Raw genomic sequence first — 17,423 nt, 5'->3', positions numbered from 1 at the left:
TGATGAAGGGCTTTTGCCCGAAATATCAATTTTCCTTCTCCTCGGATGCTGCCTCAACTGCTGTGCTTTTCCAGCACCACTCCAATCCAGAATCTGGTTTCCAGCATCTGCAGTCATTGTTTTTACCTTTAAGTGTTCCATACAGACTGAAAAGTGGCAGATTTGATACCATTATAAATTTAGACAACGCAGTCTCGATATCAAGTCCAAATTATCTTCACATGCACAAAGAACAACAGCATTTTCACCTTTCAGCTATTCACAATACACTCACTCATCCCTGTTCATTTTCTCAAAAACAAAAAAGGTCCTGTATTTATACAGCAGCTACCACAATCTCCAGGTAGCCTAAATTAATTCAGCTAATTACTTTAAAGTATAGTCACAGTTAGATGGAAAGCATGGAAACAAGTTGGCCAATTTTCAAGTAGCAAGGTGTTACAATAAGAAATGAGATTAATGACTACTTTATCTGTTTTTTTGTAAAGAAATGTCCCGACCTCCTTTACTGTGTGACTTTTTCACACCTACTTAAGAGGACAAACAGGGCTATGGAGTACAAGATTTTAATCAAAGTCAACCCCTCTGACTGTGAACAAGTGATCTAAATTTTATTTTTAGAATTTCCTTTGATAAAAGATGACGAAAGGAATCAGTAAATATATCTGGAATCTCTTTTTTGATAGTTAACTTGGACAAGCTAGACTGACAAGAAAAAACTTTAATCAAACAAAAATCAAGATGCATCACTCGCACAGCTGTACCACGGTGATAGACAATGTAAAAAAAAGTGTTACTTTTAACAAGTTAAGATAATAATCTAAATCATACTACAGGACCGTTTGCTGAAAATTAGCCACTGTTTTGTTTCTAGTTTTCAGAGTACTACAAGCTTCCAGTCCTTGGAAACAATCTTATGAGAGGAATACTTTGAAATAAGCAAATTTAAATAATAAATCTAAAAATGTTTATGTGAACCTTTCCATTGAAGAGTTTTCTGCATGTCTCCACTTCTGACAAGTTTTGAGGATGGAATTGCATCCGGGTGCTCCGGTTTCCTCCCACAATCCATAAATGTGCAGGTTAGGTGAATTGGCCATGCTAAATTGCCCGTAGTGTTAGGTGAAGGTAAACGTAGGAGTATGGGTCTGGGTGGTATACGCTTCGGCGGATTGGTGTGCAAAGATGTGCAGGTAAGGTGAAATAGCCATGCTAAATTGCCAGTAGTGTTAGGTAAGGGGTAAATGTAGGGGTATGGGTGGGTTGTGCTTCGGCGGGGCGGTGTGGACTTGTTGGGCCGAAGGGCCTGTTTCCACACTGTAAGTAATCTAATCTAATCTTAAGAAAATTTAAACCATTTACTTATATTTACAGAACCATGACAAAAGGCAAGGCCCAATCATGCACTAGAAGCTAAAGGAATGAAACTCAGTAAGTTGACACTTGTGTTCTCGATGTGGTTCGTGTGGTCCATGTGGTCAGAAGAAGTTGCAACACAAACTATTCGTGCTTCAGATTCACAATTTGAAACCTTGACAATATTAGTGTACATAGAGTCATAGAGATGTACAGCATGGAAACAGACCTTCGGTCCAACCCATCCATCCCGACCAGATATCCCAACCCAACCTAGTCCCACCTGCCAGCACCTGACTCATATCTCTCTAAACCCTTCCTATTCATATACCCATCCAGATGCCTTTTAAATGTTCCAACTGTACCAGCCTCCACCACTTCCTCTGGCAGCCCATTCCATACACATACCACCCTCTGTGTGAAAACGTTGTCCCGTAGGTCTCTTTCATATCTTTCCCCTCTCATCCTAAACCTATGCCCTCTAGTTCTGGACTCCCCAATCCTAGGAAAAGGACTTTGCCTATTTACCCTATCCATGCCCATAATTTTGTAAACTTCTATAAAGGTCACCCCTCAGCCTCTGACGCTCCAGGGAAAACAGCCCCAGCCTGTTCAGCCTCTCCCTATAGCTCAAACCCTCCTGGCAACATCCTTGTAAATCTTTTCTGAACCCTTTCAAGTTTCACAACATCTTTCCAATAGGAAGGAGACCAGAATTGCACGCAGTATTCCAACAGTGGCCTAACCCCAACATCCTGTACTGCCGCAACATGACCTCCCAACTCCTGTACTCAATACTCTGACCAATAAAGGTATGCATACCAAATGCCTTCTTCACTATCCTATCTACCTGCGACTTCACTTTCAAGGAGCTATGAACCTGCACTCAAAGATCTCCTTGTTCAGCAACACTCCCTAGGACCTTACCATATAAAGAAACTAAAGATATGTTTAGTCCCCAGTCATGAACTCAGATCCTGCGCAGACCAGTTGGAGGGAGTATTTGCAGATAATAGGAGGTTCCCACCTGTTCATAAAGACCACGACCATCCCGGTGCCAAAGAAAAATCTGTCAACATGCCTTAATGAGGATGGCAGAACCACTGGGTGGTAGGCATTACGAAGTGCTTCGAGAGGTTAGTCATGGCACACATCAATTCCAAACTCTCAGATAGCCTTATTCTACTACAATTCACCTGTCACAACAGGTCCACAGCACATGCCACCTCCCTGGCCCTACTCATCACTAGAACATCTGGATAACAAGGTCACCACGCCAGGCTCCGATTTATTGACTTTGGCTCCACCTTCAACATCACAATTCCAACAAAACTCGTCTCCACACCTAGGTCTCTGCTCCCACTCTGCAACTGGATCCTCAAGTTCCTAACCCATAGACTGCAATCAGTAAGGATAGGCAACAACACCTCCTCCACAATAATCCTCAACACTGGTGCCCCACAAGGCTGCATACTCAGTCCCTACTATACGCCTTATACACTCACGATTGTGTGGCCAATTTCAGCACTAACTCCATTTAAAATTTGCTGATGACACCACCCTAATGGGTTGGATTTCAATCAACAAGACAGAGTACAGGAAGGAGACAGTAAGCTAGTGACATGGTGTAAAAACAAAAATCTCTCCCTCAATATGGGTAAAACAAAGGAGCTGGTCATCAACTTCAGAAAGTGGAGTGGTGAACACACCCATGTTTGTAGTGGAGGTGGTCAAGAGCTTCAAGTTCATAGAAGATAGAACATTACAGTGCAGTACAGGCCCTTGATCTGCCAACCTGTCAAACCAATCTGAAGTCCATCTCACCTACACAATTCCATTTTTGTCCATATAACTATCCGATGACCATTTAAATGCCCTTAAAGTTGGCAAGTCTACTACTGTTGCAGGCAGTGCGTGCCACACTCCTACCATGGAGTAAAGAAACTACCTCTGACATCTGTCCTATATCCATCATCCCTCACTTTAAAGCTATGCCTCCTCATGCTAGCCATCACCATCCACTATCCACCCTCTGATTATATGTCTCAATTAAGTCACTTCTCATCCTTCTGCTCTCCAATGAAAACAGTCTCAAGTCCCTCAGCCTTTCCTTGCAAGACCTTCCCTCCATTCCAAGCAACATCTGAGTAAATTCCTCTGAACCCTTTCCAAAGATTCCACATCATTCCTATAATGTGGTGATCAGAACTGTATGCAATACTCCCAAGTGCAGCCCCAGAGTTTTGTACAGCTGCAGCATGACCTCCTGGCTTCGAAACTCAATCCCTCTACTAATAAAAGCTCACGCACCATACGCCTTCATAACAGCCCTATCAGCCTGGGTGGCAACTTTCAGGAATCTGTGTACATGGACAGAGAGATCTCTCTGCTCATCTACACTACCAAGAATCTTACCGTTAGCCCAGTACTCTGCATTCCTCTTATTCCTTCCAAAGAGAACCACTTCACACACTACCACATTAAACTCCATTTGCCACCTCTCAGCCCAGCTCTGCAGCTGGGCTGAGAGGTGGCCCACAACTCCACCGACTCGGATGTCACCCACAAATTTACTAATCCATCTTTCTATGCTCTTGTCCAGGACGTTTATAAAAAAGACAAACAACAGTGGCCCCAAAACAGATCCTTGCAGTACACCACTAGTAACTGAACTCCATGATGAACATTTCCCATCAACCACCACCCTCTGTCTTCTTTCAGCTAGCTAATTTCTGATCCAAACCACCCTTAATCCCATGGCTCCGTGTTTTGTGCAGTAGCCTATCATGGGGATCTTTATCAAACACCTTACTGAAATCCATATACAGCACAGCAATAACTTTACCCTCATCCACCTGTTTGGTCACCTTCTCAAAAGAACTCAAAAGGTTTGTGAGGTACGATCTACCCTTCACAAAAACATGCTGACTATCCCTAATCAATTTATTCCTTCCCAGATAATTATAAATCCTATCTATCTCTTATAACCTTTTCCAACACTTTACCAACAACTGAAGGAAGGCTCACTAGTTTATTACCAGGGTTGTCTCTACTCCCCTTCTTGAACAACGGAACAACTTTTGCTATTCTCCAGTCTTCTGGCACGATTCCTGTAGGCAATGATTACATAGACGATGAAGAGTTCCAAGTTCCTAGGAGTAAATATCACCAATTATCTATCTTGGTCCATCCATATTGACGCTATCATCAAGAAAGCACACCAACTCCTCTACTTCCTCAGAAGACGGAGGAAATTTGGCATGCCCACAACTCTTGGTAATTTTTATAGATGCACGATAGAAAGCATCCCATCCAGATTCATCACAGCTTGGTATGGCAACTCATAAGAGACAATCTAACCACTGTCCCTTGACATTCACTGGTGTTACCATCAGCGAATCCCCCACTATCAACATCATGGGAGTTATCGTTGATCAGAAACTCAACTGGACTCACCATATTAATGCTGTGGCTACAACAGCAGATCACAGGCAAGAAATACTGTGGCAATTAATTCACTTCCTGACTCCCCAGAGCCTTCAAGGCACAAGTCAGGAGTGTGATGGAATACTTCCCACTTGTCTGGATGACTGCAGCCCCAACACTCAATAAGTTTGACACCATCCAGGACAAAGTGGTCCACTTGACAGGGACTACATCCACAAGCAGTCACTCCCTCCACCACCAACTCTCAGTAGCAGCAATGTGTAATATCTACAAGATGCATTGCAGAAGTTCAAAGTTCCTCAGGCAGCACCTTCAAAATCGACAAACACTTCCATCTAGGACAAGGGCAGCAGATATATAGGAACAGCATCACCTTCAATTTCCCCTCTAAGCCATTCACCATCCTGCCTTGGAAATATATCTGTTTCTTCACTGTTGCTGGGTGAAAATCTTGGAATTCCCCCCTGAATGACATTGTGGGTCAACCCACAGCAGGTGGACTGCAGCGGTTCAAGAAAGCAACTCACCACCACCTTCTCAAGGGCAACTAGAGTCAGGCAATGAATGCTAACCAGCCAACGTGGCCCATCTCCCAAACAATGAATTTTTGAAAAAAAAAGTGGAATAGTAGTTAAAAGTCATCAAAATTTTTACAAATTACACACTTCTACTTTATCTGCCAATGACATAAATACGTATTTTTAAATAGAAGCAGCAGCCAACCGAATCACCACCACGTATCATTTCCATACCAGTTCCAACATTGCAACATACTATACTACAACAGCATTTGTAGTTGTAAAGCAATTCGAGACAACCGGTAATTGCGAAAATCTCAGTCACCTATCAATCGCACTTGATTGATTTCGAGAAACACCAAAATCCTAAATATGGATTGCATGCTTGTGCTCATTGTCAACAATCTCATTGCAGTGCTTTGATTTTTCAACACAACAAAAACGAAACCAACTGCCCGTGACAGAAATATCAGCCAACCGAAGATGCTGACCAATGCTTCCTACCGGGGTAGCTTAAAAAGGCAATAGTTTATGATATATGGAAAGGGGCACAACATTTATTTTTAAAAAAGCCTAGCCGCTTTAATGGATAGATCAACAATCTGAATATGTAATACAAAAACATCAAATGCTGGGTAAGCTTCGCAAATTCAAAGTCAAGGCACGGGATGTAAATTCATTCCAAGGCGCTCACAATTCTCGACGGTCTGCCTGGAGTAAACATCAAAGAGTTCTGCGATTCCACATTCACGCTTGGTGCTCTCGAACATAAGGGGGAAAAAAAGCACTAAAGTTGCAGCTTTTTAAGGTCTAAACACGCCCTGTGTTGGAAGGCTGAGACAGAGTCTGGCTGCACCGCAACTGGTGATGGAGGGGGATGGGGAGGGATGAGGAAAGAACATTTCCCATTCTCGGACTCACCAGCAAACATTCCGCGTTTACCGGAGACTTCGGGTCCCGGATCATGGCTTCGAGCTTTTTCAGCCGCGTCTTCAGGTCATCCGCCGACGACATCTCGAGGGCAAACGTGAACCCTCCCCCGATTCTGACTCAGTGTGGATTCCTCTGAGTGAGGAAGGGAGCCCGGGGGAGGGGGGTTTGCGGGGGAAAAGAACCCGGGCTCACGCTTCCCCTTGCCCTCCTCTCTCTCTCGCTCTGCCTGTGTTCCTCCCCACTACCGCCGTCTCTTCTGAGGCCCCGGCAGCCTGGGCCTACAACAGCTGCCTTCGGGAAGACAGAGGCGAACGGGAAACTTTGCCAGAGACATAAGCTGAGAGGGTGGCCTGGCCCGGCCCGGCCCGGTGCAGCGTAACAGCACCACCCCCGCCGGTCTCCAACTCCCACCCCTCCCCGCGCCCCTCTCTCTCTCTCTCCCCCCCCCGGGTCTCTGGCGGCTGCTCGCTCACGTTCCCCCGGCGCGAGGCTAACGGCCGCCGGGCCGATTTGAATCGGAAGCCGCGAGGCAATTACTCGGAGCCGATGACAAAAACAACCGCACAGACGTTCCTAACGTCATCGGAATTCGGGCAGCGCAGCCTGACGGGAGGATGGGCGGAGCTTCGGGGCATGGACTGGCCGGGCGCGCGCACTCCAGGCTGAAAAGACAGCGCGCGCCTCCCGCCGTCCTTTCCTTTCTCTCTCCCTCTGTTCCCGTCTGCCCTCCAGACGGGTTGGGGGGAGGGGGAAAAGAGGAAGCGCGCTCCCGCCTTGCCTGGCAGCCGGATATATATATGTGTGGTGTGTGTGTGGGGGGGGCGCGGCCATCTTTGATACAGGCACCTCCCAGCTAGGAGCTGACAATGCTGCGAATTGCTGAAAACCTAAACAGGAATGCTAGGAATGTCGGAGTTGGCATCGTGGTAGAGGAGGACAGGTGAACTTTTCGGGCGCCGTTCCTTCAAATGAGAACAGTTTTTGCTGCAACGCCTTCGTGGACAGTCACAAAGCAATTGCATTCCAGGCCGTCACTTCAATTCTATGTGACAACTGCAGCCGCAATTAAATTATGAAGTCATGCAAGTGGGTTGTGCATAAGAACTGAAAAGGGAATTAATTGGTCATGAACCCTTCTCCTTTCGTTTATTTAATATTGTTACCAATTCGTGCCTTATTTTGGCACTTGAATTTCAACATTTTTAGTTCGTTTTGAAAAAGAGTACATAACTATGTAACACTAATAGACCAATATACTAAATGGAGCTACTTTCCCTTGTATCGCAATATCTTTAACACTGTGTATCGGTATGTATTCCATGCAGATAATTATAGATACCCGGTTACAATATATCTGTGGTCAGGGTGGGGGAGGGCGAGTAATTTAAGTCTCTTGCTTCTGAGATTTTCGAACTGAACTTACTGTATATCACATTCCTAAATCCTGACATGGCTGTACTAAGGTCAGGGCAAAAGTCGTAATTATTGTCACTTTGAAGTTTAATACTAATCTCTGTGGGAAATCATAAGCTGTCTAGAAAGGAAAACAAGCAAAGTGTTACGACAAACCTATTTATGAGAAAGTTCGTAATTTTCGGATCATTTGCTATTTTTCAGTGTCTAATCAGAATTGTGAAAATAAAAAGATTGAGCCCTGTCAGCTTCAATTCATGCTGTTAGTGTTCTCCCAATTTGGATTTCTTTTAATCATTTGTCAGTGTAACAATTCGAGCACTTTACATACAAAACATAATAAAGAGACAAAATCAACCTAAACTCGACCTGGACATTTCATTATAACGTGGCCTTCGGTTTTTGTTTTGAAGGGATTTATCATGCTGTTCAAAGAATTGTGTTTTTTTTATTCTGAATTACCTAATTAGTGAAATAATTACTTTTCCGAGAACATATTAAATGAAAGATAAAAAATGCGATTGTCGAACAGATGGATTTTAGAAACGAAATCAGACTCGTGTGCCTACATCATTCGATTCTAAACCCTGAGGAATTAATTCCAGTCAATTGTTGCTCAGTGAGTCGCACAGTTTGCAAATGCTGAGTTAAGAAAAATAAGCCATTATAAACGCTGAGTTAAGATAGGTATTAGTGCAGTACTGTACTACTTTCCGATCTTGGTCTCTTGTAACAGAGTTGCCTAAGTACTAAATATAGTGTCAATAAAGAGAAAGCTAAGTATAGTTTGGTGAAATCAAACTGTGATTATGTTTCGCAATACTAGCTATTGCTATATTTAGTGCGAATCGGGTTAACCTAGCAATAATTTCATATTACATTTCACATGGGTGACATCAGATCTTTTCCAGCGTGACCTTTCTAAGGTGTGCGTCATCAGATCATTTTGTTTTCAGGTACATGTGTGTCATCTTCAGAAGGAAACGACAATTAGAGTAGTAGATTATCCAAAGAATTACTTTCTTCAATTTCCTCTATTCTCTTTAACTGTGCAATATTGTGTTCAATAAAGAAGTAGGAGATAATTGAACTATTTGAGGAATCTATGGGAAGAGCTAATTTTAAAAGAAAATGTCCTAGTAGGACTTAAAATGTGCACTTACCATTTTGTTGTTTTGTTTCATCTACCTTTGATGGACTCCTAAATAGCATAGGTGATGTTTTACTGTTTGACAGTTATATAATGTAGAATTCTTCTGGAGGTTTATTCAAAATATATATTAATTATGTACACATATCATTTTACAGTCTGGATTTTTTTTACATCTATGGCTCCTTTGCATCACAAGGTTCAAGATTCCAGTTCCTCTCATGGTGTAATGATCCCAGTGGAGACCAATAATTTTCAAGAAGGAATTCAAACTCTGTTATTAACATAAGGTACTACACCACAAGATTTTAAACATCTATTGAAAAGGCATTAAATAAAGCAAGTATTGTATGAATGAGTATACATCAAATATTAAAATTCCAACAGGACAATTCCTGATCTCTTATTTTGACTCAAGTTCCCCTATACTTCACAGTATCTTGAGCATTCCTTCACTTCTCCTGGAATCACACTGCTTGGGGTTAGAAGTGGATAATATAGGGATGCTGCTAAGACATACATCATCCAAATTTGGAAACCTGGTATCACATCGATCAATTGCTGTTTCATGTACCAAAATCATTGAGTAAGGTTACTGAAGTCATGCAGATAATAACATTCCAGGGAAGCCAGTAGGCCATGTATAATTGCATCACAGATGTATGCAATTCAATTTCGTCAAGGTATCTCATGCTAATGTCCTTGCTCTTGGCATACCGCAGCTCTCAGGAATTCACTTTAATTCTCTGTCTTCCACCTATCCTGAGGTTTAAGATTTCTTAGAGTCCCATTGACTTGCATCTTACTCGCTAAATCCTCCATCACTCCTTCAATACCTCACAATTGTGGATTCCCCAGCTTAAACATGGATCTCATGGCATTCCTGCTGAATGACTCTATATCAGAAATTAATGGTTTCTGATAACCATAACTTACTGCTCCTAGAAGATTGTCTGTCTGTATCAAAGTTGATCCCAGTCTGACTACAAATGCCTGTTGCTGTGAGAAATGAGCTGAAACAAAACTGAAAAAAAAAACACCGACAAACTATTTCCATGGAAACCAGGGTTGTGCAAAATGAAATTTAAGCTAATTATTTCCAAATTCAGGATTTCATTTTATGTAATTCCTAACTGGGACAGTGTGGTAGTTTCTCCGTCAATGGTAGCTTCTCCATCCAATGGTAGCTTCACAAAGCCCATCCAGGGATCACCCATTGTTTAGTGCTTTAGCAATTCAAACATAGACATCAAAATAAAGGACTCCCTTTGATTTGCAACTATTTTGGCTCTGTTGACTAACTTCTCAAACCAGATGCAATACTGAGGGTGTGCTGTATTTTAAATGAAGTTCAAATTATTTTATCAAATGAATCTAAAATATTCCATTGCACAATTTTGAACAATAGCAGAGGAGTTATTCTCAATTAAAAGCAAAATACTGTAGATGCTGGAAATCTGAAATAAAAACCATATGTGCTGGAAAAATTCAGTAGTCTGACAGCATCTATAGAAAAAGAAAGAATGTAAATGATTTGAGTCCAATATGACTCTTCCTCAGGACTTTGTTGGTTCTGAATGCTAACTTTTAGTGCATAAAACTTGCTACTGCATTTCACTGAATCCGTCAGTGCAGAAAGAGGCTATTTGTCCCATCGAGTCCACACCAAACCTCCAAAAAGCATCCCACCCAGACTCAGCAGCAACCCCCTTCCCCATCTCTGTAACCCCACATTTACTATGACTAATCCGTTGAGACTACATATCCCTAAACACTATAGGCAATTTAGCATGGGCAATCAACCAAGCTTGCACATCTTTGGACTGTGGAAGGAAACTGGAGCATCCAACAGAAACCCATACAAGGAAAATGTGCAAACTCCACACAGGTAGTCTCTCAAGGCAGGAATCAAACCCAAGTCCCTGGCGCTGTGAGGCAGCAGTGCTAACCAGTGTTAACAAATTTCTTACATGGTGACATAGTGGCAACATTTCAAAAATACGTAATGACAATAAAGTGCATTGAGATAACTGGTGATCATGAGAAATAGTGTAATTATGTATATTTCCATTTTCTTTAAAAATAATTTTAAAATATGTTCAAAAAACATTAAGTGCACATTTAATTGTGTTACTTGAATTTTGCTTTTTCTTTGCTATTTTATGTTGATTATGCCACCATTATGTAACTGCATCTTGTCCATTGATGAATTATCTACTTTAAGGAGTTTTTATCAAGTCCGTCTTGGGTTGTTTGATCTTGGTGGAAACTAATAACTTTTAGAACATTTGAACTCTCAGTTATTAACTGAGGGTACTAAATCACAGGATTACACATTTTAAACATCTCCTACTGCAACATTATTAAATAAATAATGCATGAATATGAATATTTCAAATCCAAAAATTTCAACTTTGCTTTCCACTTTTGACTCTTGATCTCCCCTATATTTCGCAATATCTTGAGCATACTTTCACTCTTCCTGGAACCACACTGATTTGGAGTTAGGGCTGGTTTATACATAGATGCCAACAGGATATGCAATGTTTAAGTTTGGAATCAACTAGCTGCTGTTTTCTGTACCAAAATCATTGAAGCATGTCAATCTTCCATTATTTATTCTCTGATCGTTTCCATAAGATATTGCTAGTTTGTTTAATTGGATATATACTTTGCAATATGGAACTAGTCCAAATATGTTCACTTTTGATGATTTGTTAAACATAAACAATGTATTTGTGAAGACTTCACTGTGAAAATATGAAAACATTCTCTGGTAAATACAGCAAAACCTCCAAAAACTCTACAGAGTACTTTGTGACACTTACGTATGAAACATTCTAAATGCTTAATTTACCCACAATCAGGGTGCCTGCCTCTATAAATAATGTGATGTCACGGCTGATCATGTGTTTCACATTTCTTTTTCAGGACTGAATAACTCAGATGCTGCCAGGACATGCATTGTCCAAATTTGGAATTCTGGCATCATATTAGCCAGTTGCTGCTTTATGTACCCAAACCATTGAACAACGAATAGTCCTGCTCTTGGGAAGCCCTACTAGGAATGGCACTATACAATTCAATTCCATAGTGAAGATATCTCATGTTCATGTCCTTTAAAGGCTCAATTATAGGAATATCATTGGAAACTCTAACACACTTTATCATCATTTAATGCCATATCTCCAAAATCTTTAACACTATTGGAATGGGATTGGGGGAATCCAAAATAATTAATGTACTTATAATCTGCAACTTGACAATGCATCGGTCAATATCTTTTCTTTCAGCACTCACTCTTCAATGGAATAAGAAAGATTCCTTTCAAAATCCTGGCTTGTACTTTGCCATCTGGTTCTCCAACTACTGAATGATAGTAAGTTGAAAAATATGTTTTATTCTGCAGGAATAGATTAAATGCAGAATGGTCATTAGATCCACTATTACAACAAAAAGTGTGAACCAGGCTTTCTGGTAAACTGTGATTACAGAACAAAACCTATTCGCATCTGACATTGGGAACTACTCAGTAATATTTCTACACAAAGGAAGCAACAAATTGTATCTGCATAACATTTTTAATGTTGACAAACATCCCAAAGACTTAATAGGATGGTGAAGAAAATTCATATCAAACTGAAGAAAGTCAGTTTAAGAGAGTGTAAAGGAGACAGGCAGGAGGCTGGAAGAACACGTCAAGCCAGGCAGCATTTGGAGATAGAGAAGTCAACATTTCACGTGTAACCCTTCTTCAGGACTGGGGGTGGGTGTTGGGGGACCTGTAAATAAAGGGGGTGACGGGGGCAAGGTGGTGAAGGGGAGAGAGGTGAAGACAGCTAGAGAGTACCACTTGGTTGGTTAATGGAAGGAATGAAGCTGGTTGCTGTTAGGGACGAGTGAAATGGAGGGGGAGGGGTGGGGATGGGGGATGGGACAGGAGGTTATTTGAAATTGGAGAACTCAATGTTGAGTCCCCCAGGTTGTCGGCTGCCCAGGCAGAAGATGAGGTGTTGTTCCTCCAATTTGTGATTTGGTTCATTGTGGCAATGATGCTCATGTTGGAAAGGGAGTGGGAAGAGGAATTAAAATGGGCAGTGACTGGGAGGTCTGCCTGAGATGCTCAGTGAACCATTCCTTAAGTTTATGTTTGGTCTTTCCGGTACCATCCTTGGCTTCCTCCATTTCAAATAACCGCCCTTCCCATCCCACCATCTCTCTTCCCAGCCCTTCCCCATCACTTCCACTCCTCCCTGTCACCAACCGGATTCATTCTTCCCACTGACCAACCAGATTGTACCCTCTACCTGTCTTCACCTCTCCCCACTTCATCACCCTGCTCCACCCCCCACCCCCTTTATCTGTAGCTCCCCCTACACCCACCTGTTCTTCCAGCCTCCTGCCTGTCTGGATTCCAGCATGTGCAGTTTTCTTTTGTCTCTAACCAAGTTTAGGAGAGTGAGCAAAGGTTTATTTTTTAAAAGTGCATTTTTAAAATATAACAGAGATGAAGTGTTTTGAGGAAGGAATCCCAGATATTATGTACTATACAGCTGAAGTGTGGCTATCAATGATGGGATAAAGGGAAGGACGATACACAAACAATTAAGTTCCAAATGGTTCTGGATCTCGGAATGGTCACACTGTAGAATGAAAGGGTTAAAGTACAGTAAGAGGCCAATTGAACCATCATGTCTGCTTGAGTTAAAATGTGGAACACCCAGCCTAATCCCACTTACCTGCATTTGGTTCATAGCCTGGATTCCTTTTATATTAATTGAGTGTTTCTGCCTGTCCTACCCTTTTAGACAATGATGTACAGCACACTAGACCCTCTGGTTAAAAGAAATCCTTACCTCCCTCTCATCTTTCTAATAATTATTTAAAACTTATTGACCTCTCTGTTATGACAAATAAGCTTTTCCCATTCACTTTATCCAGGTCCCTAACAATTTTATACATCGCAATCTAGTCTTCATTCACCCATCCCAGCCTAACTAATCTAACTTCATAGCAGCAATTTTGCAGTCCTGGCAACATCTTTGAAAATCTCCTCTCTACCTTCCTTAGGACAATTATATGCTTTTTGTAATGAGATGACTAGAATTCCACAAAGCACTCAAGTTATGGCATAACTGGTATTTTATACAATTAAGCATACCCTCCCTGCTCTTACCTTGTATGCATCTGTTAGGGAAGGAAATGATTCTATGTCTTTTAAGCACCTCAACGACCCATCCTCCTACCTTTAAAGATTTGCGTGCATCACTCCAAGGTCCCTCACTTCCTCTACGCTTCTCATTATTCTTCTACTAACTGTGTATTCCTTCACCATATGCACCACCTCATGCTTCTCCATTTGACACTTTTCTACCTACCTGACAAGTCCATTGGTATCTTCCTGCAGTCTACAGCTACCTTCCATGCTATCAATGACACTACATATTTTGTGATGTCTGCAAACTTGTTACCATGCCCCTATGTTTATATCCAAATTGTTAATATATACCACAAAACATTGGGGGCCTAGTACTGAATTGTGTGGATGCCATTAGAAACAATGTCGTAGTTGCAAAAACACTCATCAACATTTACTGTTTATTTCATGCCAATTTTATGTCCAACCTGCTACATTCCTAGGAAGAGTCACTGCAGCTGAAACATTAACTCTACTTTATCTCTACAGATGCTGCCAGACCTGCCGAATCTCTCTAGCAATTTTTGGTTTTGTTTCTTATACATTCCCTTGGATCTCTATTTGTTTAACTATTTACAATTTGAGACTGTGCCAAAAGACTTGCTAAAATTCATGTCGACAACATCAACTGCATTATCCTCATCAATCCTCCTTGTTGCTTTTGCAAAAAATTCAATCGAGTTAATCAGGCACAATCTTTCCTTAACAAATCCATGTTGACTATCCTTCCTTAAGTCCTTCCCTTTCAGACAACAGTTTGTTCCATCTCTCCAAATTGATTTGGATAATTTGAAATCCAATAGTTCGAAAGTAGGTTCAGGCAAGAAGTGTGCAAAGTTAAAAACAGGGATACAATTTTAAATTTGAGGTGCTGAAGTCTTGGAAATCAATGCAGCCCATTGAGGCAAAGGCCTTGGACAAACAGAACTTGATGCAGGATAGGATATGATCAAGAGAATTTTGAACAAATGTGAGTATAGATGCTATTGAATGAGTCTGGACATTGCCCTACATATTTTCTTCAGAAATTCAAAGCTACAGAGTCACAAAACGTCCTCATGACACTTCCTGGCTGGCCTTACAGATCTTTTTCCTGTTTATTCATTGCTATCTATGGATTATTTGAAATTTGTCTGTTAAACATTTGTGAAAATCCTCAAAGCAGTGATGTTTTTCCCTTTATCCTGCAGTTCACCAAAAATGGCACAAATGGACTAATCATGATATAGTTATAGAGTCAAAGAGATGTACAGCACAGAAACAGACCCTTCAGTCCAACTTGTCCATGCCAACCAGTGATCCTAAACTAATCTAGTCCCATTTTGCCAGCACTTGACCCATACCCTTCTAAATCCTTCCTATTCATATACCCATCCAGATGCCTTTTAAATGCTGTAATTCCACCACTTCCTCTGGCAGCTCATTTCATACACGCTTTCTTTTTGCAGCAGAGAGCAGCAGGAGCTGGGCGGAAGTGAAGTCGGAGTGCAGAGGCTGTTGGGAAGGTGGGTGAATGTTATTTAAGTACTTACCTCGAAGCTAGCGGTCTTTTTGTGGCAGAGAGTGGCGGGAGCTGGACGGAAGTGAAGTCGGAGCGCAGAGGCTGTTGGGAAGGTGGGTGAGTGTTATTTAAGTAAGTGTGTTCTAGGCCCCAGGTCCTACACAGTAGTGCCTCCCTCCCACCCTCCTCCTCTAACCTAAATTAAAAGTCCACAGTCTTGCAACAAAACACGGGGGTCAAGGGAAGTTTCTGTTGAGAAAAGAGCGAGTCTTTGGCTCAGGAGTCTTCGACAAAGAAGTTGAGAGAAGTGATTACGCCACAGTTGAAGAGGGTGAAGACATGACTGCCAAGCTGATTCAGTGTACTGCGTGCATCTTGTGGGAAGTCAAGGACTCTGGTGTAGCTGGCTTGTATAACTGTGGAAAGTTTGTACACATTCAGCTTCTGATAGAGCATATTGCAGCACTGAAGAAAGAACTAGATGACCTCAGGCTCATCCGAGAGAACGAGATCTTTCTGGACAGGACCTTCAGCGAGGTTATTACACCGAGCATACCAGAAGAGAGTAGAAGGGAGAAGACGATGGGGAAGGCAGAGATGAGACAAGTGTAAGAGACCCCGGGGGAAATACCTGTCAGGAACAGGTTGAATTTCTTGGAAACCATAGAGACAAATGTCACTGTCAATCCGAGAGACGGTCAGGTCTGCCAATCAGAAATTGGTGTGGAGGCAGAGCTGAGGAGTCAGACATCACACAGAGCTGTGGTAATAGGGGACTCCATAGTGAGAGGGACTGAAAGGGGTTTCTGCGGAAACAGGCGGGATTTAAGGATGATGTGTTACCTTCCTGGTGCCAGGATTAAGGACATCGCAGACAGAGTGCAGGAAATCCTCAAGGGTGAAGGTGAAGAGCCAGATGTGGTGGTGCATGTCAGCACAAATGACGTCGAGAAGAAGAGGAGGGACATTCTACGGCAGGACTTCGGAGAACTTGGAAGAAGGCTGTAAAGCAGGACATCCAGGGTGGTTATCTCCGGTTTGTTTCCAGTTCCTCAGACTGGAGAGGACAGGAACAGGGAGAATGTGTGGCTGGGGAACTGGTGCAGGAAGCAAGGATTTAAATTCTTGGATCACTGGGGTATGTTAATGGTAAGGATAAATTATACAAGAGGGACGGTTGCACCTTAATAGGTGGGGGACCAGCATTCTGGCAGGCAGGTTTACCACTGCAACACAGCTGCGTTTAAACTAAATAGCGGGGGGAGGGGACAAACTGGAAGTTTAAGAAGGAAGTTAAAGGGAAAGTTAGAACAAGAGATGTCAAGAAAGACAACGGAATCAATGGAGCAGAAAACTCAAAAGAGGATCATGCCGTAAGGTCAAGTGAAATAGGGATTGATGGGAAGGGTGAGGGGAGTAACAAATTAAAAATATTATACATGAATGCACGAAGCATTAGAAATAAGGTGGATGAGCTTGAGGCTCATTTGGAAATTGGCAGATACGATATTGTGGGGATAACTGAGACGTGGCTTCATGTGGACAGGGCCTGGGAAATGAATATTCAAGGCGATATGTGCTATCGGAAGGGCAGACTGACTGGCAGAGGGGGTGGGGTGACCCTGTTGGTAAGGAATGATATTCAGTCCCTTGCGCAGGGGCACCTAGAATCAGGGGATATAGAGTCATATGGATAGAGCTAAGAAATTCTAAGGGTAGAAAGACCCTATTGGGAGTTATTTACAGGCCCCAAACAGTAGCCTGGATGTAGTGTGTAAATTGAATAAGGAGCTGAAATTGGCCTGTAGCAAAGATATTACTACAGTTGTTATGGGGGATTTCAACATGCAGGTAGACTGGGAGAATCAGGATGGCACTGGACCCCAAGAAAGGGAGTTTGTGGAGTGC

The 17,423-nt window shown here is 42.2% G+C and overlaps 1 protein-coding gene across 5 annotated transcripts in view; it reads right to left on the bottom strand.

Moving 5' to 3' along the window:
• Nucleotides 1–6,646, bottom strand: part of rock2a (rho-associated, coiled-coil containing protein kinase 2a) — a 232,912-nt gene extending 226,266 nt beyond the window's left edge. For 3 of the 5 annotated variants that reach the window (XM_087977693.1, XM_043677706.2, XM_043677696.2), the window contains exon 1: nucleotides 6,243–6,646. Coding sequence is in view for 4 of the 5 variants with exons in the window: in XM_043677706.2 (XP_043533641.1) it covers nucleotides 6,243–6,335 (93 nt within the window). In the remaining variant the exon portion in view is untranslated. The remainder of the gene's footprint in view (nucleotides 1–6,242) is intronic. The other 2 variants (XM_043677716.2, XM_043677726.2) reach the window with 2 other exon arrangements.
• Nucleotides 6,647–17,423: the final 10,777 nt, after the last annotated feature.

Source organism: Chiloscyllium plagiosum, unplaced genomic scaffold (genome assembly GCF_037043375.1).
Source record: "Chiloscyllium plagiosum isolate Xiang-an unplaced genomic scaffold, Cpla_swu_hap1 HiC_scaffold_3, whole genome shotgun sequence".
Taxonomy (NCBI): Eukaryota; Metazoa; Chordata; class Chondrichthyes; order Orectolobiformes; family Hemiscylliidae; genus Chiloscyllium; species Chiloscyllium plagiosum.
The sequence above is the reverse complement of the archived record's forward strand: the minus strand, read 5'-3'. Positions and strand labels throughout refer to the sequence as shown.